A 26605-nucleotide genomic window follows, 5' to 3' on the forward strand; every position below is an offset into this window, starting at 1 on the left:
AAACGTATTCAGTCGCACAGCGAAAGAAACAGCAGTAATAGTTTACAGACTCATATGCATCAGGCACTTATCCAACTATTCGTACACAAAGGTAGATAGAGACTTAGAGCTGTATCCGGCTCAGGAGAGTGGGATACAAGGAGACTTCACCCTGCTTCCAGGATCGATCAATACGTTACTGAACGCTGAGTGGATCCAGACGCTATTAGTGTACACAAATTCCCCGTGAACCTACAGTGAACACATATGCCCCAGCCACACAGCCGCCTATGCTGCGACTGGGCCCTTAAGATACACAGCGTCTCAGATGGAAGCAGGAACTCAGGTCATGGCGGGAAACTTGGAGGAAACTGGTCATGAACCGGGGGGAGGGGCGATGCGACCAAGGGAGCGTCTTACTCCCCACTGCTGACATCAACCCTAGGGATCGTGGCCTCATACTACCCCTGGAGCCTATGATCCCTGAGGCCTAGCGCTGGTGCACCCGAGGTGGCAGCTGCGTCAGCGACTGTTCGGTAGTCTCCACCACGAAACAGAGCGGCTGTGTTTCGCGTTTTCCCTACTAAGCGGAACTGATGCCTTACCTTCTCCCCGTGCTCTGGCCACAGCCTGGTAACGTCTGCTGGACTTGCTAGTACATCCTACACAGACACCCGCTGAAAAAGCACTGTACACGTGGGTAAGCGTTGTCACGACTTGCCAGGGAGTTGTTGGAGCGACTCTTTCCAAGGTACATATAAGATACTTTTTAGAAAGTTCTCTCAAAAAACATAGTAAGACTATAAAAATAAAATAAAAAAGCTTATGGCTGCTAAAAACCAGCAGCCCTATTGACTATGGTCTGGCTCCTGCTGCACCAAACAAAAAACTGATTTGCCTGAGCCAGAAGGCGAGGATATAGTGACTGGCCCGTTGCATGCTGGGAGGCCGACAGCTTTGATCGTTTGGTGCCAATCCGCTGTCGCAACCTCATATCCCAGTGTTATCCTGTGGATAACCTGTGGACCCTGCCGGAGAAAATACATAATAAATAAGTAAACAATGTGTCCAAAAGCTGACTGCAATAATAGGATTTTGGTACTTACCAGATAAATCCTTTTCTTTGAATCCACAGGGGGCACTGGAGTACTCTTGGGGATATGGACGGGCGTTAGCAGGGATAGGCACATTTAAATATTTAAATTAGTAACCCTCCACCCCCTCCATACTCCCAAGATGCTTCAGTGTTTTTTACTGAGCCGAATAGGAGCGATAGAAAGAAGGAACAATGGAGAATTACGTATAACATTGTAACATAACGGACAACTATAAAGTTGACACGACAATAGATAACAATCACCTTACCATTTGAACAAATCTGTGAGAATGTGTTACCATAAGATCTACTGAAATACCACAAGACAGGTGAAACTGCTCTGGGTGGGCGTCCAGTGCCCCCTGGCAAGTACCAAAACCTGTTTTCTTTTTCATCCACTAGGGATCACTGGAGTACTCTTGGGACGTACCAAAGTTTCCCCCTTGAGCGGGAGAGCTGTTTGGCACCTGTAACACTAGACGGCCAAAGCTAGATGCTGATGCCGCAAACGTATCAAACTTGTAAAAGCGCACAAACGTGTGCACTGATGACCATGTAGCCGCACGGCAGAGTTGCGTCGTAGAAGCTCCACGACCTGCTGCCCACAAATTTCCCACAGAACGTGTGGAATGAGCTGAAACTGATGTAGGCGGTAGTAGCCTAGCATGAAGGTACGCCTGATGTATGGTCAGTTTAATCCATCTGGACAAGGTCTGCTTGGAAGCTGGCCAACCTATCTTGACTGCATCATAGAGAACAATGTATCCGTATTTCGTACAGTTGATGTTCGGGCCACATAAACGCGAAGCGCGCGTACCACATACAAAGTAGCGGGAGTTCCTGAACCTTCTGATAACACAGGAACTACGATTGGTTGATTGATGTGAAAGGATGATACCACCTTTGGTAGGAAAGTGGGATTCGTCCAAAGCTCCGCCCTATCATCATGAAACACCAAATACGGTGGCTTGCATGACAAGGCACCCAATTCTGAAACATGCCTTGCCAAAGCTAAGGCTAGTACAAGAACTGTTTTCCAAGTGAGAAACTTAACATCCACTTGCTGTAAGGGTTCAAAAAGTGAAGACTGTAAAAAAATCTAAAACCAGATTCAAATCCCATAGAGCTGTAGGTGGTATAAATGGAGGTTGTACTCGGAGAACACCTTGTAAGAAAGTGTGTACTGTTAGCAAAAGGGCCAAACGCCTTTGAAAGTAAATTGACAAGGCAGAGACCTGCACCTTTAGTGTAGATAACCGTAGTCCTCCATCTAACCCAGTCTGTAAAAATAGCAAAAGACGGGATAACCTGAAAGATGATGTCGGAAACTTCCGAGCTTCAAACCACTCTATATAGGCACGCCAAACCCTGTGATAATGAGCTGCCGTAACTGGCTTTCTAGCACATAACATGGTTGGTATAACCAGAGCCGGATTAAGGCTCTGGGGGGCCCGGGGCACTTTAGAGAGCGAGGCCCCTAATTAAAAGGCAGGCAGCTGAGAGATTATATTATATATATATATATATATATATATATATATATATATATATATATATATACACACACACACACATATACACACACGTATACATACTTACATACACATATACACACGCATATACAGTGTGTTTACATATACTGTATATGCACAGAGATATATATATATATTAACAAACATTTATGCACATATGTATAGACACAAACGTGAAGTGAGCCATAATAATACAGCCAGCCAGCCTTACTTTTGCTGGCAGGCTGCTGTGGCACAGGAGACAGGAGAGTGAGTGTTCGTTCCTCTCCTTCTCCTCCAAACACCGCTCCGTACTGCTGCCATTCCCTACACTACATTCTCTCTTCTCTCATACAGCCTAACTGTAAATGAGCCGCAGGCTGTTACATTACACTCTACAGTCGCTCAGCTGTCCTGTACTGATAGGCGGCGCCGGCGCCACGGCTCATGTGTTAGGTTGCCAGGGCAACCAAACGGGAGCCGGGAATGCAGTGCAGCGCCGCAGATCGGTAAGAGCTCCGATCTGTGGCGGGGGGCCCTTTTAGGAAGGGGGGCCCGGGGTACATACCCCCCGGCCCCCCCCTTTATCCGGCTCTGGGTATAACAGATTCTGGAATGCCCTCTTAAGAGGGCGGTTTCAACAGCCATCCCGTCAAACGCAGCCGCGCTAAATCGGGGCAAAGGAACACGCCCTGTTGTTGCAGTTCATACCATAGCGGGAGCGGCCAAGGATCATCTGTGAATAGACCGCGGAGATCAGAGAACCACGCTCTCCGAGGCCAATGAGGCGCCACCAGTATGTCAGAATTATCCAATTCCAGACTCCAAACCGTCTGTGGATGTCTGAAACCACACCAAGTGAAACGTCTGAATGCGTGCTCCCACAACTGAAGATCCTAGATGGGCTGGAAGCCCGTCATGCCACTGGCTTGTCTGCGGTCTTTGTGTCCTGACGATGGAAGGAAAACAGGACTTTCCCCCAGTGGCCTGTGAAATCAATTTGTCTAAATCAGGACCAAACAACATCTCGCTAGTTTAAGGCAACGTTTCTATTCCTCGTTTGGCTGCATTCTTGGCAGGCGGAGGCTGAGTCCAAAGTGCACGTCGTGCCACAACTAGTGAAGCTGAAAGGCGAGAACTAACCTGGCCGACATCCATAGAAGCCGTACCTAGACACTCGGCAGATTCACAGATGCAACTACAGCCTTGTTAACCCAAACTTCAACAAAAGCAGGTCTAAGCAATAGCCCTACTGCTGTATACATTGACTTTAGCATAGCTTCCAGTTTACGCTCTGACGGATCTTTAAGCGTCGTAGCAGCTGGTACTGGAATGGTTAACGTCTTAGAAAGTTTTGACACACAGGAATCCACGGCCGGTGGATTTTCCCATTTGTCCGTCACAGAATCTGGGAACGGGTAGCTAGACAGAAACGCAGAGGCATAGTAAACAGTTTATCCGGATTCTTCCATGCTTCTGTTCACTGCTTATTAAGAGAATCTTTTAGCAAATAACACCTTATCAGGTTCTTCAGTTTCTGTAAAATTTAGAACCTGACGTACTGCCCTGATGAGATTATCAATGGCCGGGCTATCAGTAACCTCACTATCTGACTCCTGGACCACTTCACCTTCCTCATGTTCTTGAGATATCAGGTCTGGCATTGAATCGTCAGAATGCAACATAGCTGAAACTGTCAAATTATAAGAGAAATTATAACTATTTTTAGGAATTGAGCTAGACTTGGATTTTTCCAAAGTCCTAGACCTGTCCTGAGACCCTTCTGGTATCTCAGGAGGTATTACCGTCACCTCAGATCTAGGCACCTCACACGCCTTTCGTGCAGCGGCCAATTCAGATTGTAAACCAGTCAATACATCCGCCAGCATTGCCCAAGGAGGATCAGGCTGAGGATTTGTATTTGTAGTCGTATTAGCAAGACACACTGTGCATGTGGTAGTTCCATCCGGTAACACACTCTCACAGACATTGCAGCTAAGCTGCTTTTTTGCTTTAGCATTTGCCTTACTCATTATGTACACAGACAGACAAGTAGACAAAGACAGACAAGTCCCACAACTCCGTAAAATATAACTAAAGTGTGTATAAGCCCGAAGCGCAGTACACGTGGGACACAGTACAATCAGTGAAACCTGTGCTGTACAGAATTCCTACTAACACCCCTACTCCACCGGTGGCCGAGTGTAGTAGTACCAGGAACACACTTCCTGCAAGAAGAACCAGGGAGTAAGGTTAAAATGGCGTCCAGCCATGTGCTTGTCTATAAAGTATATTCAAGATGAGACTTATTACAGGCTTAACTGATATATGTAAATACATATATATCACAACACACACACATATTACATACACACACACACGAACACTCACCCACAGACATATATAACATGCAGCACGGGCTTAAGAGCCTGATTGTGTAGTTGCCCCGCAGACATTAAACTGACTAAGACCCCCTCACACAGGCTTAATAGCCTGAGTGAAACCTGTGCTGTGCTTGCTGCATAAAAAATAAGATTTTACTCACCGGTAAATATATTTCTCGTAGTCCGTAGTGGATGCTGGGGACTCCGTAAGGACCATGGGGAATAGACGGCCTCCGCAGGAGACAGGGCACTTTAAGAAAGAATTTGGATACTGGTGTGCTCTGGCTCCTCCCTCTGTGTCCCTCCTCCAGACCTCAGTTAAGGAAACTGTGCCCGGAAGAGCTGACATTACAAGGAAAGGATTTTGGAATCCAGGGTAAGACTCATACCAGCCACACCAATCACACCGTATAACTTGTGATAAACTTACCCAGTCAACAGTATGAACAACAACAGAGCATCAACAATGGATGCCAACATAAAGTAACCCTTTATTAAGCAATAACTATATACACGTATTGCAGAAAGTCCGCACTTGGGACGGGCGCCCAGCATCCACTACGAACTACGAGAAATAGATTTACCGGTGAGTAAAATCTTATTTTCTCTCACGTCCTAGTGGATGCTGGGGACTCCGTAAGGACCATGGGGATTATACCAAAGCTCCCAAAACGGGCAGAAGAGTGCGGATGACTCTGCAGCACCGAATGGGCAAACACAAGGTCCTCCTCAGCCAGGGTATCAAACTTGTAGAACTTAGCAAATGTGTTTGAACCCGACCAAGTAGCTGCTCGGCAAAGCTGTAATGCCGAGACCCCTCGGGCAGCCGCCCAAGAGCAGCCCACTTTCCTTGTGGAATGGGCTTTTACGGATTTTGGATGTGGCAATCCAGCCGCAGAATGAGCCTGCTGAATCGTGCTACAGATCCAGCGAGCAATAGTTTGCTTTGAAGCAGGAGCACCCAGCTTGTTGGATGCATACAGGATAAACAGCGAGTCAGTCTTCCCGACTCCAGCCGTCCTGGCTACATAGATCTTCAAAGCCCTGACTACATCAAGCAACTTAGAATCCTCCAAGTCACGAGTAGCCGCAGGCACCACAATAGGTTGGTTCAAATGAAAAGATGACACCACCTTCGGCAGAAATTGCGGACGAGTCCGTAATTCTGCCCTGTCCATATGGAAAACTAGATAGGGGCTTTTACATGACAAAGCCGCCAATTCTGACACACGCCTAGCCGAAGCTAAGGCCAATAGCATGACAACCTTCCACGTGAGATACTTTAGCTCCACGGTCTTAAGTGGCTCAAACCAGTGGGATTTCAGGAAACCAAACACCACGTTGAGATCCCAAGGTGCCACTGGTGGCACAAAAGGGGGCTGAATATGCAGCACTCCCTTAACAAACGTCTGAACTTCAGGAAGAGAAGCCAGTTCCTTTTGAAAGAAAATGGATAGGGCCGAAATCTGGACCTTTATGGACCTCAACTTCAGGCCCATAGTCACTCCAGACTGTAGGAAGTGCAGGAACCGGCCCAGCTGGAATTCCTCTGTAGGGGCCTTCCTGGCCTCACACCAGGCAACATATTTTCGCCATATACGGTGATAGTGCTTCGCTGTCACGTCCTTCCTAGCCTTTATCAGCGTAGGAATAACTTCATCCAGAATGCCTTTTTCCGCTAGGATCCTGCGTTCAACCGCCATGCCGTCAAACGCAGCCGCGGTAAGTCTTGGAACAGACAGGGCCCCTGTTGCAACAGGTCCTGTCTGAGAGGCAGAGGCCATGGGTCCTCTGTGAGCATTTCGTGCAGTTCCGGGTACCAAGTCCTTCTTGGCCAATCCGGAACAATGAGTATTGTTCTCACTCCTCTTTTTCTTACGATTCTCAGCACCTTGGGTATGAGAGGAAGAGGAGGAAACGCATAGACCGACTGGAACACCCACGGTGTTACCAGGGCGTCCACAGCTATCGCCTGAGGATCTCTTGACCTGGCGCAATACCTTTGTAGCTTTTTGTTGTTGAGACGGGACGCCATCATGTCCACCCGTGGCAGTTCCCATCGATTTGTAATCTGAGTGAAGACTTCGTGATGAAGTCCCCACTCTCCCGGGTGGAGGTCGTGCCTGCTGAGGAAGTCTGCTTCCCAGTTGTCCACTCCCGGAATGAACACTGCTGACAGTGCTTGCACGTGATTCTCCGCCCAACGAAGAATCCTGGTGGCTTCTGCCATCGCCACTCTGCTTCTTGTGCCGCCCTAGCGGTTTACATGATTCACTGCGGTGATGTTGTCTGACTGAATCAGCACCGGTTGGTTGCGAAGCAGAGGCTCCGCTTGACTCAGGGAGTTGTATATGACCCTTAGTTCCAGGATATTTATGTGCAGACAAGCCTCCTGACTTGTCCACAACCCTTGGAAGTTTCTTCCCTGAGTGACTGCCCCCCATCCTCGGAGGCTCGCATCCGTGGTCACCAGGACCCAGTCCTGTATGCCAAACCTGCGGCCCTCGAGAAGGTGAGCACTCTGCAGCCACCACAGAAGAGACACCCTGGCCCTCGGGGACAGGGTGATCAGCCGATGCATCTGAAGATGCGATCCGGACCACTTGTCCAACAGATCCCACTGAAAGATCCTCGCATGGAACCTGCCGAAGGGAATGGCTTCGTATGATGCCACCATCTTTCCCAGGACTCGCGTGCAGCGATGCACCGACACCTGTTTCGGTTTCAAGAGGTCTCTGACTAGAGTCACGAGCTCTTGAGCCTTCTCCGCCGGGAGAAACACCTTCTTCTGGTCCGTGTCCAGAATCATGCCCAGAAAAGGCAGACGCGTAGTAGGAATCAGCTGCGACTTTGGAATATTCAGAATCCAGCCGTGCTGTTGCAACACTTCCTGAGAGTGTGCTAAGCTGATTAGCAACTGTTCTCTGGACCTCGCCTTTATGAGAAGATCGTCCAAGTATGGGATAATTGTGACTCCTTGCTTTCGAAGGAGCACCATCATTTCTGCCATTACCTTAGTAAATATTCTCGGTGCCGTGGGGAGACCAAACGGCAAAGTCTGGAATTGGTAATGACAGTCCTGTACCACAAATCTGAGGTACTCCTGATGAGGTGGATAAATGGGGACATGTAGGTAAGCATCCTTGATGTCCAGAGACACCATAAAATCCCCCTCTTCCAGGCTTGCAATGACCGCTCTGAGCGATTCCATTTTGAACTTGAATCTTTTCAGATAAATGTTCAGGGATTTTAAATTCAATATGGGTCTGACCGAAGTGTCCGGTTTCGGTACCACAAACATTGTGGAATAGTATCCTCTTCCTTGTTGAAGGAGGGGAACCTTTACCACCACCTGCTGGAGATATAACTTGTGAATTGCCGCTAACACTACTTCCCTTTCTATGGGGGAAGCTGGCAGGGCTGATTTGAGGTAACGGTGAGGGGGCATCACTTCGAATTCCAGCTTGTATCCCTGAGACACAATCTGTATAGCCCAGGGATCCACCTGTGAGCGAACCCACTGGTGGCTGAAATTTCGGAGACGCGCCTCCACCGCTCCTGGCTCCTGTGGAGCCCCAGCGTCAAGCGGTGGATTTAGTGGAAGCCGGGGAGGACTTCTGTTCCTGGGAACTAGCTGTATGGTGCAGCTTCTTTCCTCTACCCCTGCCTCTGGCAAGAAAGGACGCACCTCTGACCTTCTTGCTTCTCTGTGATCGAAAGGACTGCATTTGGTAATACGGTGCTTTCTTAGGCTGTGAGGGAATATATGGCAAAAAGTTTGACTTCCCAGCCGTAGCTGTGGAAACTAGGTCCGAGAGACCGTCCCCAAACAATTCCTCACCCTTGTAAGGTAACACCTCCATGTGCTTTTTGGAGTCGGCATCACCTGTCCATTGCCGAGTCCACAGGACCCTTCTGGCAGAAATTGACATTGCATTTATTCTAGAGCCCAGTAGGCAAATGTTCCTCTGGGCATACATACCTCATATATAGGACAGCGTCTTTTATATGCCCCAGGGTCAGTAAAATGGTATCCTTGTCTAAGGTATCCATTTCCTCAGACAGATTACCTGTCCATGCTGCTACAGCACTACACATCCAGGCCGACGCAATTGCCGGCCTCAGTATAGTACCCGAGTGTGTATAAACAGACTTCAGGATACTTTCCTGCTTCCTATCTGCAGGATCCTTTAGGGCGGCCGTATCCTGTGACGGCAGGGCCACCTTTTTAGATAAGCGTGTCAGAGCTTTATCTACCCTAGGGGAGGATTCCCAGCGCATCCTGTCCGTTGGCGGGAAAGGGTACGCCATAAGTAACCTTTTGGAAATCAGCACTTTCTTATCGGGGGAATCCCATGCTTTTTCACATAATTCATTTAACTCATGTGAAGGGGGAAAAGTCACCTCTTGCTTTTTCTCCCCATACATATACACCCTTTTGTCAGGGACAGGGTTTACCTCTGATATGTGCAATACATCCTTCATTGCTATAATCATGTAGCGGATGGCTTTAGCCATTTTAGGTTGCAATTTTGCATCATCGTCATCGACACTGGAGTCAGAATCCGTGTCGATATCTGTGTCAACCATTTTGGATAGTGGGCGCTTCTGAGACCCTGACGGCCTCTGCACTGTAGGATCAGGCATGGGCTGAGACCCCGACTGTCCCAAGGCATCAGCTTTATCTAACCTTTTATGTAAGGAGTTTACATTATCATTTAACACCTTCCACATATCCATCCAATCAGGTGTCGTCGGCGGAGACACGTCATTCATCTGTACTTGCTCTGCCTCCACATAGCCCTCTTCGTCAAACATGTCGACACACGCGTACCGACACACCACACACACAGGGGATGCTCTATATGAGGACAGGACCCCCACCAGGCCTTTTGGAGAGACAGAGAGAGAGTATGCCAGCACACACCCCAGCGCTATATGACCCAGGAATCACACAGTAACTTAGTGTTTACCCAGTAGCTGCTGTATATATATTAAATGCGCTAAATTTATGTGCCCCCCCCTCTCTTTTTACCCTTTCTACCGTGAGTCTGCAGGGGAGAGCCTGGGGAGCTTCCTCTCAGCGGAGCTGTGGAGAGAAAATGGCGCTGGTGAGTGCTGAGGAAGAAGGCCCCGCCCCCTCAGCGGCGGGCTTCTGTCCCGCGATTTTGTGTAAAATTAATGGCGGGGGCTCATGCATATAACAGTGTCCAACTGTATATATGCTGCTTTTGCCAGGAGGTATCTAATTGCTGCCCAGGGCGCCCCCCCCTGCACCCTACAGTGACCGTAGTGTGTGGGTTAGTGTGGGCGCAATGCTGTGCGCTACCTCATATTTTGACGTCTTCTTTCTTCAACCCGCCAGCTTCTGACTTCTGGCTCTGCGAGGGGGACGGCGGCGCGGCTCCGGGAACGGACGACAAGGTCAGGTCCTGTGTTCGATCCCTCTGGAGCTAATGGTGTCCAGTAGCCTAAGAAGCGCAACCTAGCCGCAGTTAGTAGGTTTGCTTCTCTCCCCTCAGTCCCATTAGCAAGCTCAGGAGAGCTCACTAAAATGCACCCAGCTCTGTCCGGGCACAGTTTCCTTAACTGAGGTCTGGAGGAGGGGCATAGAGGGAGGAGCCAGTGCACACCAGTAGTACTAAATCTTTCTTAGAGTGCCCAGTCTCCTGCGGAGCCCGTCTATTCCCCATGGTCCTTACGGAGTCCCCAGCATCCACTAGGACGTTAGAGAAATGCAGCTTAGTTATGAGGCCTCCCGCTGTTCTCTATGCGGGCATAATCCTCCCCTCTCCCCCGCGATCTCCCCCTTCTGTGTCAGGACGCGGCAGCAGTGAGAGCTGTCCGCTGTCAGCCTCCCCCCTTCTGCATACAGAGCCGCGCTATCCAGCTCTAGCGGGTAGCGGCTAGCAGAAGCATACCATGGGAGGGAGGGGGGGGGGGGGGGGGCAGAGCAGCGGCGGAAGTGAAGCAGACAGATGGGGAGCGCGTGGAGCCAGAGGCTCGGGAGCAGGGCGGCTGTTAGGCAGGGAGGCCACCAGTAATATAAAATAAAACATACAGTCCCCAACCCCAACAAGCTATAACAAGTGAGCGGCAGCAGTGTGAGCTGCCTCACCGCTCATTACCTGCAATCAATGGAGGCTATGACGGGGCTTCTCTCTGTCAAGCTCTTTTGCAGCTCCAGGCTGCAATCAGCTCTCTGCTGATTGTGGTCTATGGCAGTGCTCCTCTCTTGAGCGCCGACAAGCCACCTGCTGCAGCCGCAGCACAAACAATCCCGGACCCAAGCTTCTTAAGCTGGGAAGGGATGAAGTGTAAAAAGAAAACATAAAAAAAATGCAAAATTCTTCAACACAAAAGTAAAAAAATAGAAGTAACTGTGGAGACCTCTCCACTTGTGCTCTCTCTCGACTGAGCACAGAAAAAAACAATGGAGCATCTTGGGAGTATGGAGGGGGTGGAGGGTTACTAATTTAAATATTTAAATGTGCCTATCCCTGCTAACGCCCGTCCATATCCCAAAGAGTACTTCAGTGACCCCTAGTGGATGAAAAAGAAATATAAGCCATTCAAACCATAGTTTTACAGCGCAATGTGGTCAGACCCTACCCACCAGTCACATAACAGAACGCTAGGGCTTCACAGCGTGAAATGATCAGACCCTACCCACCCAACATACAACATAACACTTGGGCTTCACAGCGTGAAATTATCAGACCCTACCCACCAGTCACATAACAGAACACTAGGGCTTCATAGCGTGAAATGATCAGACCCTACCCACCAGTCACATAACGGAACGCTTGGGCTTCACAGCGCTATATATGGTCAGACCCTACCCAGCAGTCACATAACAGAAAGCTGGGGCTTCACAGTGTGAAATGATCAGACCCATAAAAGAATGCTTGGACTTCACAGCGCTATATGGTAAGACCCTACTCACCAGTCACATAACAGAACGCTAGGGCTTCACAGTGTGAAATGGTCAGCCCCTACCAACCCAACATACAACATAACGCTTGGGCTTCACAGCGTGAAATGAACAGACCCTACCCACCAGTCACATATCATAAAGCTAGGGCATCACAGCGTGAAATTATCAGACCATATCCAGTTACATAACAGAACGCTAGGGCTTCAGAAAGTGAAATGGTCAGCCCCTACCCACCCATCACACAACATAACGCTAGGGCTTCACAGCATGAAATGATCAGACCCTACCCACCCGTCACATAACAGAATGCTAGGGCTTCACAGTGTGAAATGATCAGAATATACTCCGTCACATAACATAACGCTAGGGCTTCACAGCGTGAAATGACCAGACCCTACCCACCAGTCACATTACAAAATGCTAGGGCTTCACTGCATGAAATACTAGCCCGTAGACACCAGTCCCATATCTTATCATGCCAGGGCTTCACAACATGAAACAAGACAGCCCATTCTCACAAGTCACATAACATATCTATCCTCAATGCTGCAGCCAGGCTTATCTTCCTCACCAAACGCGTCCACCTCCCCTCACCTTCAAGTCCTTCGCTGGCTTGCCTTCCCTTTCAGAATCCAATTCAAGCTTCTCACACTCACGCACAAAGCCCTCACCCACTCCTCTCCCATTTACATCTCTGACCTTATCTCCCTTTACACTCCTAACCGTCCTCTTCGCTCTGCTAATGCACGCCGACTCTCCTGCCTATTGATTTCTTCCTCCTACCTCCAAGATTTTTCACGTGCTGCTGCCTTTATTTTGAATTTTCTATCTCTCCCCTCAGACTCTCCACCTCTCTACAGAACTTGACACGGGCTCTCAAGACCCACTTCTTCACCAAACCCAGCCAAATGTCATCCTAACCCTCTGTTCCACGCTCTCTGACCCCATCTGTGTCACCTCTGTCTGTCTGCCCCTTCCCTTTAGAAAGTAAGCTCTCACGAGTAGGACCCTCTTCCCTCATGGGATTATCCTTTTCTTACTTTAATAATCTTCCACTGCACCAAATCCTGCAGTTTTCTGCCACCCTGACACTTATTTCAGTGTCATCTGCTGATGTAGTTATGTTTATTTACCCTGTACTTGTCCTATATTGTCTTCAACTGTAAGTCACTGTTTTACTGTTTTGATTATTTGTTTATGTACTATTTTATTGGGCGCTGCGGAACCCTTATGGCGCCATATAAAGGATAGTAAAAATAAAATGAATAATATCATTACACCAGGGATTCACAGCCTAAAATGGTCAACTCATACCCACCAGTCACATAACATATTATTCTAGAGGTTCACTGCATGAAATGTCAGCCCATCACACCAGGGCTTAACAGAATAGACAGCCCATACCTACCAGTCCCATTACCATATCACACCAGGGCTGGGATGTAATGAAGTCCAAGCTCGGCTGCCGTGCGGGATGCTGGCCAAACTCGGACGTTTTTTAAAAAGAGGCAATCATGTACAAGGTATGGATTAGCCTTGTACATGATTGCCCCTTTAAAAAAACCTCCACGTTCGGCCGGCATCCCGCACAGCCGCCGAACTTGGATTAAATTACATCCCGGCTCAGGGCTTCACAGATTGAAATTGACAGCCTGTCCCCACTAATCCCACATCATATCACACCAGGGCTTCACAGATGATAAAAATGATGGTCTCAATTTTGTGTTAGCTTTTAGCCTACAAAGCTGACTCCCTGACTATCTAGACACAAAAAAGTTAAAGAGCACCAGTGCTAAAGTCTTGCAAGGCCATTAAATTATTACGGTGTATGCTCTAATGTGTTTGATGGAAAATGCACTAAAGTCTTTTGTTGTAGTAAAAAACAAAAGTAAAAAAAAAAATCTAAAAAAAAATGAATGTATACGCTGAACTGCCTGTGACACGATTTTGGGAATTATAATAAGAATTTACTTACCGATAATTCTATTTCTCATAGTCCGTAGTGGATGCTGGGGACTCCGAAAGGACCATGGGGAATAGCGGCTCCGCAGGAGACTGGGCACAAAAGTAAAAGCTTTAGGACTACCTGGTGTGCACTGGCTCCTCCCCCTATGACCCTCCTCCAAGCCTCAGTTAGGATACTGTGCCCGGACGAGCGTACACAATAAGGAAGGATTTTGAATCCCAGGTAAGACTCATACCAGCCACACCAATCACACCGTACAACTTGTGATCTGAACCCAGTTAACAGCATGATAACAGAGGAGCCTCTGAAAGATGGCTCACAACAATAATAACCCGATTTTTGTAACAATAACTATGTACAAGTATTGCAGACAATCCGCACTTGGGATGGGCGCCCAGCATCCACTACGGACTATGAGAAATAGAATTATCGGTAAGTAAATTCTTATTTTCTCTAACGTCCTAAGTGGATGCTGGGGACTCCGTAAGGACCATGGGGATTATACCAAAGCTCCCAAACGGGCGGGAGAGTGCGGATGACTCTGTAGCACCGAATGAGAGAACTCCAGGTCCTCCTCAGCCAGGGTATCAAATTTGTAGAATTTAGCAAACGTGTTTGCCCCTGACCAAGTAGCTGCTCGGCAAAGTTGTAAAGCCGAGACCCCTCGGGCAGCCGCCCAAGATGAGCCCACCTTCCTTGTGGAATGGGCTTTTACAGATTTTGGCTGTGGCAAGCCTGCCACAGAATGTGCAAGCTGAATTGTACTACAAATCCAACGAGCAATAGTCTGCTTAGAAGCAGGAGCACCCAGCTTGTTGGGTGCATACAGGATAAACAGCGAGTCAGATTTTCTGACTCCAGCCGTCCTGGAAACATATTTTCAGGGCCCTGACTACGTCCAGTAACTTGGAATCCTCCAAGTCCATAGTAGCCGCAGGTACCACAATAGGCTGGTTTAAGTGAAACGCTGAAACCACCTTAGGGAGAAATTGAGGACGAGTCCTCAATTCTGCCCTGTCCGTATGAAAAATTAGGTAAGGGATTTTATAGGATAAAGCCGCCAATTCTGAGACACGCCTGGCTGAAGCCAGGGCTAACAGCATTACCACTTTCCATGTGAGATATTTTAAGTCCACAGTGGTGAGTGGTTCAAACCAATGTGATTTTAGGAACCCCAAAACTACATTGAGATCCCAAGGTGCCACTGGAGGCACAAAAGGAGGCTGTATATGCAGTACCCCCTTGACAAACGTCTGAACTTCAGGAACTGAAGCTAGTTCTTTCTGGAAGAATATCGACAGGGCCGAAATTTGAACCTTAATGGACCCTAATTTTAGGCCCATAGAAAGTCCTGTTTGCAGGAAATGCAGGAAACGACCCAGTTGAAATTCCTCTGTAGGGGCCTTCCTGGCCTCACACCACGCAACATATTTACGCCAAATACGGTGATAATGTTGCACAGATACATCCTTCCTGGCTTTGATCAGGGTAGGGATGACTTCATCCGGAATGCCTTTTTCCTTCAGGATCCGGCGTTCAACCGCCATGCCGTCAAACGCAGTCGCGGTAAGTCTTGGAACAGACAGGGTCCCTGCTGGAGCAGGTCCTTTCTTAGAGGTAGAGGCCACGGGTCCTCCGTGAGCATCTCTTGAAGTTCCGGGTACCAAGTCCTTCTTGGCCAATCCGGAGCTACGAGTATAGTTCTTACTCCTCTCCTTCTTATGATTCTCAGTACCTTGGGTATGAGAGGCAGAGGGGGGAACACATACACTGACTGGTACACCCACGGTGTTACCAGAGCGTCCACAGCTATTGCCTGAGGGTCCCTTGACCTGGCGCAATATCTGTCCAGTTTTTTGTTGAGGCGGGACGCCATCATGTCCACCTTTGGTTTTTCCCAACGGTTCACAATCATGTGGAAGACTTCTGGGTGAAGTCCCCACTCCCCCGGGTGGAGGTCGTGTCTGCTGAGGAAGTCTGCTTCCCAGTTGTCCACTCCCGGAATGAACACTGCTGACAGTGCTATCACATGATTTTCCGCCCAGCGAAGAATCCTTGCAACTTCCGTCATTGCCCTCCTGCTTCTTGTGCCGCCCTGTCTGTTTACGTGGGCGACTGCCGTGATGTTGTCCGACTGGATCAACACCGGCTGACCCTGAAGCAGAGGCCTTGCCTGACTTAGGGCATTGTAAATGGCCCTTAGTTCCAGGATATTTATGTGAAGTGACGTTTCCATGCTTGACCACAAGCCCTGGAAATTTTTTCCCTGTGTGACTGCTCCCCAGCCTCTCAGGCTGGCATCCGTGGTCACCAGGACCCAATCCTGAATGCCGAATCTGCGGCCCTCTAGGAGATGAGCACTCTGTAACCACCACAGGAGAGACACCCTTGTCCTTGGAGACAGGGTTATCCGCTGATGCATTTGAAGATGCGATCCGGACCATTTGTCCAGCAGATCCCACTGAAAAGTTCTTGTGTGGAATCTGCCGAATGGAATCGCTTCGTAAGAAGCCACCATCTTTCCCAGGACCCTTGTGCATTGATGCACTGACACTTGGCCTGGTCTTAGGAGGTTCCTGACTAGGTCGGATAACTCCCTGGCTTTCTCCTCCGGGAGAAACACCTTTTTCTGTACTGTGTCCAGAATCATCCCTAGGAACAGCAGACGTGTCGTCGGAATCAGCTGCGATTTTGGAATATTTAGAATCCATCCGTGCGGTCGTAGTACTACTTGAGATAGTGCTACTCCGACCTCTAACTGTTCTCTGGACCTTGCCCTTATCAGGAGATCGTCCAAGTAAGGGATAATTAAGACGCCTTTTCTTCGAAGAAGAATCATCATTTCGGCCAAGACCCGGGGTGCCGTGGACAATCCAAACGGCAGCGTCTGAAACTGATAGTGACAGTTCTGTACCACAAACCTGAGGTACCCTTGGTGAGAAGGGCAAATTGGGACATGGAGGTAAGCATCCTTGATGTCCAGAGACACCATATAGTCCCCTTCTTCCAGGTTCGCTATCACTGCTCTGAGTGACTCCATCTTGAACTTGAACCTTTTTATGCAAGTGTTCAAGGATTTCAGATTTAAAATGGGTCTCACCGAGCCGTCCGGCTTCGGTACCACAAACAGCGTGGAATAATACCCCTTTCCCTGTTGTAGGAGGGGTACCTTGATTATCACCTGCTGGGAATACAGCTTGTGAATGGCTTCCAATACCGCCTCCCTGTCGGGGGGAGACGTTGGTAAAGCAGACTTCAGGAACCGGCGAGGGGGAGACGTCTCGAATTCCAATTTGTACCCCTGAGATACTACCTGCAGGATCCAGGGGTCCACTTGCGAGTGAGCCCACTGCGCGCTGAAATTCTTGAGACGGGCCCCCACCGTGCCTGAGTCCGCTTGTAAGGCCCCAGCGTCATGCTGAGGACTTGGCAGAAGCGGGGGAGGGCTTCTGTTCGTGGGAAGAGGCTGTCTGCTGCAGTCTTTTTCCCCTTCCTCTGCCCCGGGGCAGATATGAGTGGCCTTTTGCCCGCTTGCCCTTATGGGGACGAAAGGACTGAGCCTGATATGACGGTATCTTTTTCTGCTGAGAGGTGACCTGGGGTAAAAAGGTGGATTTTCCAGCCGTTGCCGTGGCCACCAGGTCCGATAGACCGACCCCAAATAACTCCTCCCCTTTATACGGCAATACTTCCATATGCCGTTTGGAATCCGCATCACCTGACCACTGTCGCGTCCATAACCCTCTTCTGGCAGAAATGGACATCGCACTTACTCTTGATGCCAGAGTGCAAATATCCCTCTGTGCATCACGCATATATAGAAATGCATCCTTTAAATGCTCTATAGTCAATAATATATTGTCCCTGTCCAGGGTATCAATATTTTCAGTCAGGGAATCCGACCAAGCCACCCCAGCACTGCACATCCAGGCTGAGGCGATTGCTGGTCGCAGTATAATACCAGTATGTGTGTATATACTTTTTAGGATATTTTCCAGCTTCCTATCAGCTGGTTCCTTGAGGGCGGCCGTATCAGGAGACGGTAACGCCACTTGTTTTGATAAGCGTGTGAGCGCCTTATCTACCCTAGGGGGTGTTTCCCAACGTGCCCTAACCTCTGGCGGGAAAGGGTATAATGCCATTAATTTTTTAGAAATTAGCAGTTTTTTATCGGGGGAAACCCACGCTTCATCACACACCTCATTTAATTCATCTGATTCAGGAAAAACTACGGGTAGTTTTTTCACACCCCACATAATACCCTTTTTTGTGGTACTTGTAGTATCAGAAATGTTCAAAACCTCCTTCATTGCCGTGATCATGTAACGTGTGGCCCTACTGGAAAATACGCTTGTTTCCTCACCGTCGACACTGGAGTCAGTGTCCATGTCAGTGTCTGTATCGACCTGAGGTAACGGGCGTTTTATAGCCCCTGACGGTATTTGAGACGCCTGTACAGGTATTAACTGATTTGCCGGCTGGCTCATGTCGTCAACAGTCTTTTGTAAAGTGCTGACACTATCACGTAATTCTTTCCATAAGACCATCCAGTCAGGTGTCGACTCCCTAGGGGGTGACATCACTAACACAGGCAATTGCTTCGCCTCCACACCATTTTCCTCCTCATACATGTCGACACAACGTACCGACACACAGCACACACACAGGGAATGCTCTGATAGAGGACAGGACCCCACTAGCCCTTTGGGGAGACAGAGGGAGAGTTTGCCAGCACACACCAGAGCGCTATATATATATATATATATATATATATATATATATATATAGGGATAACCTCATATAAGTGTTTTTCCCTTATATAGCTGCTGTATATATTTATCTGCCAAATTAGTGCCCCCCCTCTCTTGTTTTACCCTGTTTCTGTAGTGCAGGACTGCAGGGGAGAGTCAGGGAGCCTTCCTCCAACGGAGCTGTGAGGAAAAAATGGCGCCAGTGTGCTGAGGAGATAGGCTCCGCCCCCTTCTCGGCAGCCTTTCTCCCGCTTTTTTATGGAAAAATTGGCAGGGGTTAAATGCATCCATATTGCCCAGGAGCTACATGTGATGTATTTTTTGCCAAAAAAGGTATTTTTATTGCGTCTCAGGGCGCCCCCCCCAGCGCCCTGCACCCTCAGTGACCGGAGTGTGAAGTGTGCTGAGAGCAATGGCGCACAGCTGCGGTGCTGTGCGCTACCTTATTGAAGACAGGACGTCTTCTGCCGCCGATTTTCCGGACCTCTTCAGTCTTCTGGCTCTGTAAGGGGGCCGGCGGCGCGGCTCTGGGACCCATCCATGGCTGGGCCTGTGATCGTCCCTCTGGAGCTAATGTCCAGTAGCCTAAGAAGCCCAATCCACTCTGCACGCAGGTGAGTTCGCTTCTTCTCCCCTTAGTCCCTCGGTGCAGTGAGCCTGTTGCCAGCAGGTCTCACTGAAAATAAAAAAACCTACTTTAAACTTTTACTCTAAGCAGCTCAGGAGAGCCCCTTAGTATGCACCCTTCTCGTTCGGGCACAAAAATCTAACTGAGGCTTGGAGGAGGGTCATAGGGGGAGGAGCCAGTGCACACCAGGTAGTCCTAAAGCTTTTACTTTTGTGCCCAGTCTCCTGCGGAGCTGCTATTCCCCATGGTCCTTTCGGAGTCCCCAGCATCCACTTAGGACGTTAGAGAAATTTTATTTCTATGCCAACATGTATTTAGCTACCTGTATATCAGCATTTGAAGGTAAAGCTGCAACATGTAGCCTGGCTTTCTGAGGTAAATGTCAAATCATGGGCAGTACGGATGGTGTAATGGTTAGCATTACTGCCTCACAGCTTCGAGGTCAAGGGCTCAATTCTCACCATGGCCCTAACTGTGTGGAGTTTGTATATTCTCCCCGTACTTGCGTGGGTTTCCTCTGGGTACTCCAGTTTCCTCCCACAATCCAAAGATATACTGGTAGGTTAATTGGCTCCTGACAAAATTAACCCTAGCATGAATGTGTGTGCATGTGGTAGGGAATATAGATTGTAAGCTCCACTGGGGCAGGGACTGATGTGAAGGGCGAAATATTCTCTGTAAAGCGCTGCGGAATATGTGTGCGCTATATAAATAACTGGTAATAAATAAATAATTCATGTATGTACTACACAGCCAAGAGCTCCAGGTAAGATTAATTATTGAAATGTCAACATTTATTTTAGGTTAGTAAAAATATCTTTGCTAAAGCCAACCTACTGTATATGGTCATGTAAAAAGTGGAAGTACACGGAGGGTCTTTTCCGAATATTAGTGCATTGATAACAGTGCAAAACAGGTACTGTAACCCATTGTAAATCAGATGTGTGTGAATTGGTCACATTGAGGCATTGCCCTTTGACTTCCGTTATTTGCACAAACTCTCACAAATCTTTCCCACTGTACGGCACACTTACTGTGAATGGAGATTAGATTTAAACTACCATCAAACATGTCAGATGACTGGACACAGCGTGGGCCCCAAAACAATCATCCTCTATATAAGATTAGATCTAAATCAGTAAATCAGAGAGAATTTGCTTTTTTTTGCCAATACAATAGGATCGTGTGTATCCTGTGTATCAGCCAAGTTACCAAAGCCACATGAAAGCAGAGTTTGTGGCTACATTTATGCTTTGTCAACCTGTACTAATAACTGGCAAGAAAGAATTCCTTAAAGCGCTTCAGTGATCAGATGGAGAACGATGTATTAATGTGGTTCACAGAGACTATCCTCACCATTCCTGAAGCGTTTTCACAATACTACTTATGTCCTTCTTAGGAATGTCCCGTCCAATGCAGAAATCCACTTCTAGCACATGGTTGCGTTGATCCAGTTTGCCCTGAATGATGTCCGTGTAAACTGCTTCTATGATTAAATCCTCTAGCTCTCTGAGATTCCTCATGTCCAAATCTTTCAGCAGCACAGAGTATGGAATGCACTAAGTAAAGGAAGTCAAGCATTAAAGATTATTTACTATTATTACCCAATCTATTATATGCCAAACCAGATTTTGACATTTCTTAGCATTATTGGCGTTTCATCAATGAAACAGTCACATGCAATGTTTAATTTTGATTCAGCAAACGTGTGACTAAGTCACATGAATGGGGTAACACTTGACAAGATGAGAAATAACTTTTTATGTAAACCAGGGAAGCATGAGGCTACTGAAGAAAGAACAATCCTAATAATTTGATCCCTGTAAATTGTATGCAACATCTCCATCACTTATTCATCTGGACTATATGACCTCATTTACTGGAGTGGGAGAAAGAAAAATGACCAAAAAAAATCTAGCTAATGGAAGAGATAGAAAAGGTGACTGATGCCATAATCAGAAACTGCTAAGAGAAGGGCCGTAGGTTGTATGCAGACCTTACTACACACATCCTTTTCTGTCGCTTTTACACGCCTACCATTTTATTGGATTAGTCCTTGAGATTGTGCTTTACAGGAAAAATCTATGTAGTAGTGGAGGGTTTGTTATAGTATAGACCAGTGGTTCCCAACCTCGGTCCTCAAGTACCCCCAACAGTTCATGTTTTCCAGGTCACCTAGCAGTTGAACAGGTGTATGCATTACTCACAGACACATTTTAAAAGACCCACAGGTGGAGCAAATTATTTCACTTGCAATCCTGTGAGGAGACCTGGAAAACATGAACGGTTGGGGGGACTTGAAGACCGAGGTTGGGAAACACTGGTATAGACTATCCATTCATACAGTGAATGCACTATCAATTTTTATGTACCTTCATCCGGGAAGCGAGGCTTACAATCGTCAGGTGTTTAAGTTTGTTCTTCTGTGCAGATGAGAGCTCTGGCAAACTATCTTTTATTGCTGAGGAAATAAAAACATGAAATATAGGAAAATTAGAAACAATTGTACAGTCACATCATTAGCAAAGTACTGATATAACTTTCAGCAACAGTTTAAACGTGGGATACAGGCTGTGAAATCAGTGGTTTAGTTTTGAGGTTTACATGGAAGAATGAAATACAAGAGAATCTTGCCCAATATACAGGGATATTTTCTGACACGATGTAAAGAGATGCTTACCAATGTAATCAGGATATGTTCCATATGCAAACAAATTCAGTAGCTGCAGGTAACCAGAATGGGGACCATCTGCCAACTTATCAAAGAAACAATAAACAGAGTGTAAATTAATTATTTCATTTATACACACACACACACAATATATAAATATATATTTTTTTTTATTTTTTTTATTTTTTTTCCCCCAATAGCTTTTCATTATCTATTCAGTAATGTTCAACTCCACATCAAACTCTACCCATCATGTGCTTACGCAAGTATCTCAAATAGTTGCTGACGATAGAGGATACAAAATAAATGTTTATAGTGTAAGCCAGGCATGTACAAACTGCGGCCCTCCAGCTGTTGAGAAACTACAAATCCCAGCATGCCCTGACACAGCTTTAGCATTCTCTGACAGCAAAACTGTGTCAGGGCATGCTGGGATATGTAGTTTCACAACAGCTGGAGGGCCGCAGTTTGGACATGCCTGGACTGTAAGCAATTTGAAAGGCAATATAAAATATGGTAAAGGCGCTGCCAACCATTATTATTAATAGAATATCTCTTTAACAAATGACTGGCTAGCATTTTATATAAAAAGTCATATTTTTGTTTCAGCAACACAAATGTACATGTACATTTTATATATAACATTTCTCTCTTAAACTGACTAAATAAAGGACACATATTTTACTTACAATTATTCCTTACTAGCTACTGTACTAGTATGTCCCACTGTAGCTGCCAACTCATTCATTAGTCATAATAGCAATTAATGGAAGTCTAATCCAGTATATTCACAAAGTATTATTATTAACATTTATTTATATAGCACTAGCATATACCTTTGTACTTTACAAGTGGGAACACGAAAATAGAACATGAGGAAGGGTATGTTTACTAGCCAGCGGGCTGTTAAAGCCATTGACAGATTTAATATGGTAACTAATACAAATGGTAAATGAGCTATAAAGTTGGGTACACACTTATTCAACCTCCAGCTGATAGGGTTAAACACTCCCGATCAGCAGAGCTGTGTGCCCCGGCTTGCCCTGTTGCCAGCCTCCGTGTGTACGGGATTCTATAGGATCGAGAGGCCGACCCGACAAATAGTAAACAGCACATAAGATGCCGCCTCCTGATCATGCCCATTGCGTGTACCCATTGGGAGCGTTAAAAGCAGTTTATCAGCTAATGCTCCTGCAGTGGTACAGCATACACACCTATAGTACAATCATCTGCTCATTCACCCGATATCGGTTCATAGATTGCACAAGTGAGTATCCAGCTTAAAGCTTTGCAAAACGGACATTCATGTTTCACACCAATGCAGTGTAACCATCTTTATTCATGTTTGCTTACCTCTTGTACTGTCTGTAAATCTAAAAGTTCTCCAAATACATAAACTCCAGGAGCTTCTAATACTTGGTTAATGAGAGCTGGAAGAGCTGAACCTTTAGTGCCTTTGGCTAGTAAAATGAACTGCTCCAGAAGGCTACTGGATGGCTTCTGTTCTCCTGCCATACTACAGCTATAAACCTAAGATCTGTAAAAAACAAAACAAAAAAACAACCCAAACTATAATAATAATAATAATAATAATAATAATAATACTACTACATTAGGGTCTGAAACAAAATACAAGAACTATCACAGGCTTTCCCCATGTAAAGAGCTCTCAATGGGGTCAATTCTATTCTCCGACAGTTGAATAGCACCAGGAGTTAGCTCCCGTCGCTATTCAATTCAGCTCCAGTTAAGTCGGCGATGGCCCGTTCTCGATGACTAAACAGGTTAAATTGTCAGGAGAACGGGCATTCTCCGACTTAACTCCCCTGCGCGAGGCTGATTCCCGACAGAATCAGCCCCGCTACGGCGCACTTTTGTCGGGTTTCTTCTCTCATCCCCCGGGGATGAGAGAAGAATTCCCGACAATTGAGGGTCACTATTCAACTGTCGGAGAATAGAATTGACCCCAATGTGTGCAGAGAACCTTATCCTTTAGGAAACGGACCATGAGCCTAATTCAGACGCTGCAGCGATCGCAGTCTGCAGCCCTTCGGGGGGAGTGCGCTAACGCACCCCAGTAGGTAGGGTGGCCAATCCTGGGCCATTTTTTCAATCATAGGTATCGGGATTGAAAAATGGTCAATCCCGGGACTGGCTTTCTTCACTGTGTGTCTGCCCACCCCGCCTCTCCCCACCCGCCCGCAGACAAAACAACTCACCAAACTGCTGGGGCGGGTGAGTGAGACACTTCCTCCAGACGATGCTGAGGGCAGCGGGCGCTGTATTGTCTGCAGGGGGAGCCGGGGGAAGCCGGCGGGTGACAGCCGGCGCACCATCGGTCTCGGCAGCGGCCGGCGGGTGAATGCGCAGCGCGACCTCCGAGTCAGAGGTCATGCTACGCAGGGGGAGGAGAGAGCCAAACAGTGTTCAGAGGTCACGCTGCAGCTGAGCTGGGGGAGCTGGGAGCCGGGCAGAGTTGAGCGTCCTCTCAACGCTGCCCAGCATTAAAGGGCCGCCTGATCCCTCAATACCCAGGACTGGAGTTTCCAATCCCGGGATGGCCCAGTGAGATGCTAAAAGCAACTCAGGGCTGCGATCGCCTCTGCCTGAGTTGCGTTAGAATGCTGTTGGTGGGGCACGACGTATCTGGACTGTTGCGGGGGCAGGCCGAGGCGGCTGCGTAATGTCACACGCAGCTGCAGCAACCCGGAACGCGACGGGTAGCCGCCTGCCAGCGCAGCTAGGCTGCGCAGGCAGGGAGCTACTTGGCGGGTGCAAAAGCATCGCCGCAGTGCACATCTACTAATCTATTTAATTTAGCACATCTACAATCAGATCTGAATTACCCCCTATGTTCCCTGCAAGTCCTGTCAGCTGCATTGGTTCAGATGATGTAATTAGCTGATGACAGGTAACTATTTAATTCATATACTGTAGGCTAAGCAGTTTTGTGTCCTTATCCATTGACACAAAAATCAAGACAATAGCCAGGAGCCCTACGTCTATACAGATACCGCCTTATAAAAAAAAAGGTGTGCACAGTGGGATGTGACCCACATAAAGTTTATATATATATAATATATATATATATATATATATATATATATATATATATATATATACATACATACATACATACATACATACATACATACATACACACACACACACATAGATAGATACATACATATACATACACACACACACACACCTGCCAATCATATGGAATAGCAGAACCACAATTCCGTCTGCTCACATACTGGCACCGATTACCGGACCCCAGCCCCGCACTGGTACAAGGCCCTGCACTTCTCACCCAGTCACCCTTGAAGGAGCAGGACCGGGCCCAGCCCATTGCCCGGGTCGCAGTGACATACTTCCCCCTAATGACCTCGCACCCACAGTCCTCACTCCTCCCTCATAACACCGTAGCATGAATTCCCAGTACCTGACGACCTTAGTGCTATGGACAGGCCACTCTCAGTCCGGCTTCACCGTGCAGTTGTCAGGCAGCCATGACAGCGCCGGTCCGTTGTGAGCACCTTCCCCCGGAAACAACGGGCGAGCGCTCCGAGTTCCGGAACACACATGCGCAAGATGCAAGTAGATTGAGGAAAAGCTGGCGGGGTATCGTCGCGGCCCCGTGTCTGTACTAGTGCGAGTTCAGCAGCAGCGGCTCTGTGCTCCACGGCTCCCACTGTCACAGGGCACTTGTTTGTTTTTAAAACAGTGTTTTTATGTGACATATAGGTCTATGTCATACCTCCCAACATGACCCTCTCCAGGAGGGACAGAATGCTCTACTTCTGGACTTTTCTACTAATTTAAGATTGCCATCACCTGTGCTGAAACACCTTTCTTATCCAGTAACCTGTCCAACACAGGTGCTGGCAATCATAAATTAAAAGAAAAGTCCAGAAGCAGAGCATTCTGTCCCTCCTGGAGAGGGTCATGTTGGGAGGTATGGTCTATGTACTAAGCTTTGGAGAGAGATAAAGTACAAGCCAATCAGCTCCTAACTGCCATGTTAAAGGCAGTAAAATTAAAGGAGCTGATTGGCTGGTATTTTACCTCTCTCCAAGGCTTAGTACATAGGGTGCTATTCAGAGATGGACACAAATTAGAAAATTCGCGAACAGGTGTTTTTTGATTGCACATGTGCGGACTTTCACTATGCGATCACATCCTGTAAGAATACGATTGGATAGCGATTCACAGGTGGCGGTATTGGGGGGAGTGGCACGGGAAACACAGGCGTGTCAAGACTGTTAGAAAAGTAGGATTGTTTGGCAGGGGTGTATCTAGGGGTCTGAGCGCCCCTGGCAAAGTAAAGGACTGGCGCCCCACACCCACCCATATTTTAAATATCGAAGACGCATGTGCCAAAAAGGGGGCGTGGCCACTCAATAATACTCAAATACGAATTACACCACTCAGTAGCATTCCTTACTAACATAACACAGCACAGTAATGCCCACTGTTGTCCTTAAGTGTAGTGTACCACATCATATACCCCTTATACACATTATGCACCACAATAGTAGGACCCCTTATACAATCTAGTACTGGTGCCCCATACACATTATGCCACACTGCATGAGCCAAAATTCACATTATGCAACACGGAATTAGCCAAAATTCACATTATGCAACATGGAATGAGCCAAAATTCACATTACCCC

General features: G+C 47.5%; 1 protein-coding gene across 1 annotated transcript in view; it reads right to left on the minus strand.

Moving 5' to 3' along the window:
• Positions 1-25700, minus strand: part of COPS7B (COP9 signalosome subunit 7B) — a 70159-nt gene extending 44459 nt beyond the window's left edge. Inside the window, exons 1-5 of the mRNA XM_063916546.1 lie at positions 25372-25700; positions 23277-23460; positions 21933-22008; positions 21625-21713; positions 20609-20811 (exon numbers count right to left, since the gene is read on the minus strand). Coding sequence (XP_063772616.1) covers positions 20609-20811; positions 21625-21713; positions 21933-22008; positions 23277-23438 — 530 coding nt within the window. The 5' untranslated portion in view covers positions 23439-23460; positions 25372-25700. The remainder of the gene's footprint in view (positions 1-20608; positions 20812-21624; positions 21714-21932; positions 22009-23276; positions 23461-25371) is intronic.
• Positions 25701-26605: the final 905 nt, after the last annotated feature.

Source organism: Pseudophryne corroboree, chromosome 4 (assembly GCF_028390025.1).
Source record: "Pseudophryne corroboree isolate aPseCor3 chromosome 4, aPseCor3.hap2, whole genome shotgun sequence".
Taxonomy (NCBI): Eukaryota; Metazoa; Chordata; class Amphibia; order Anura; family Myobatrachidae; genus Pseudophryne; species Pseudophryne corroboree.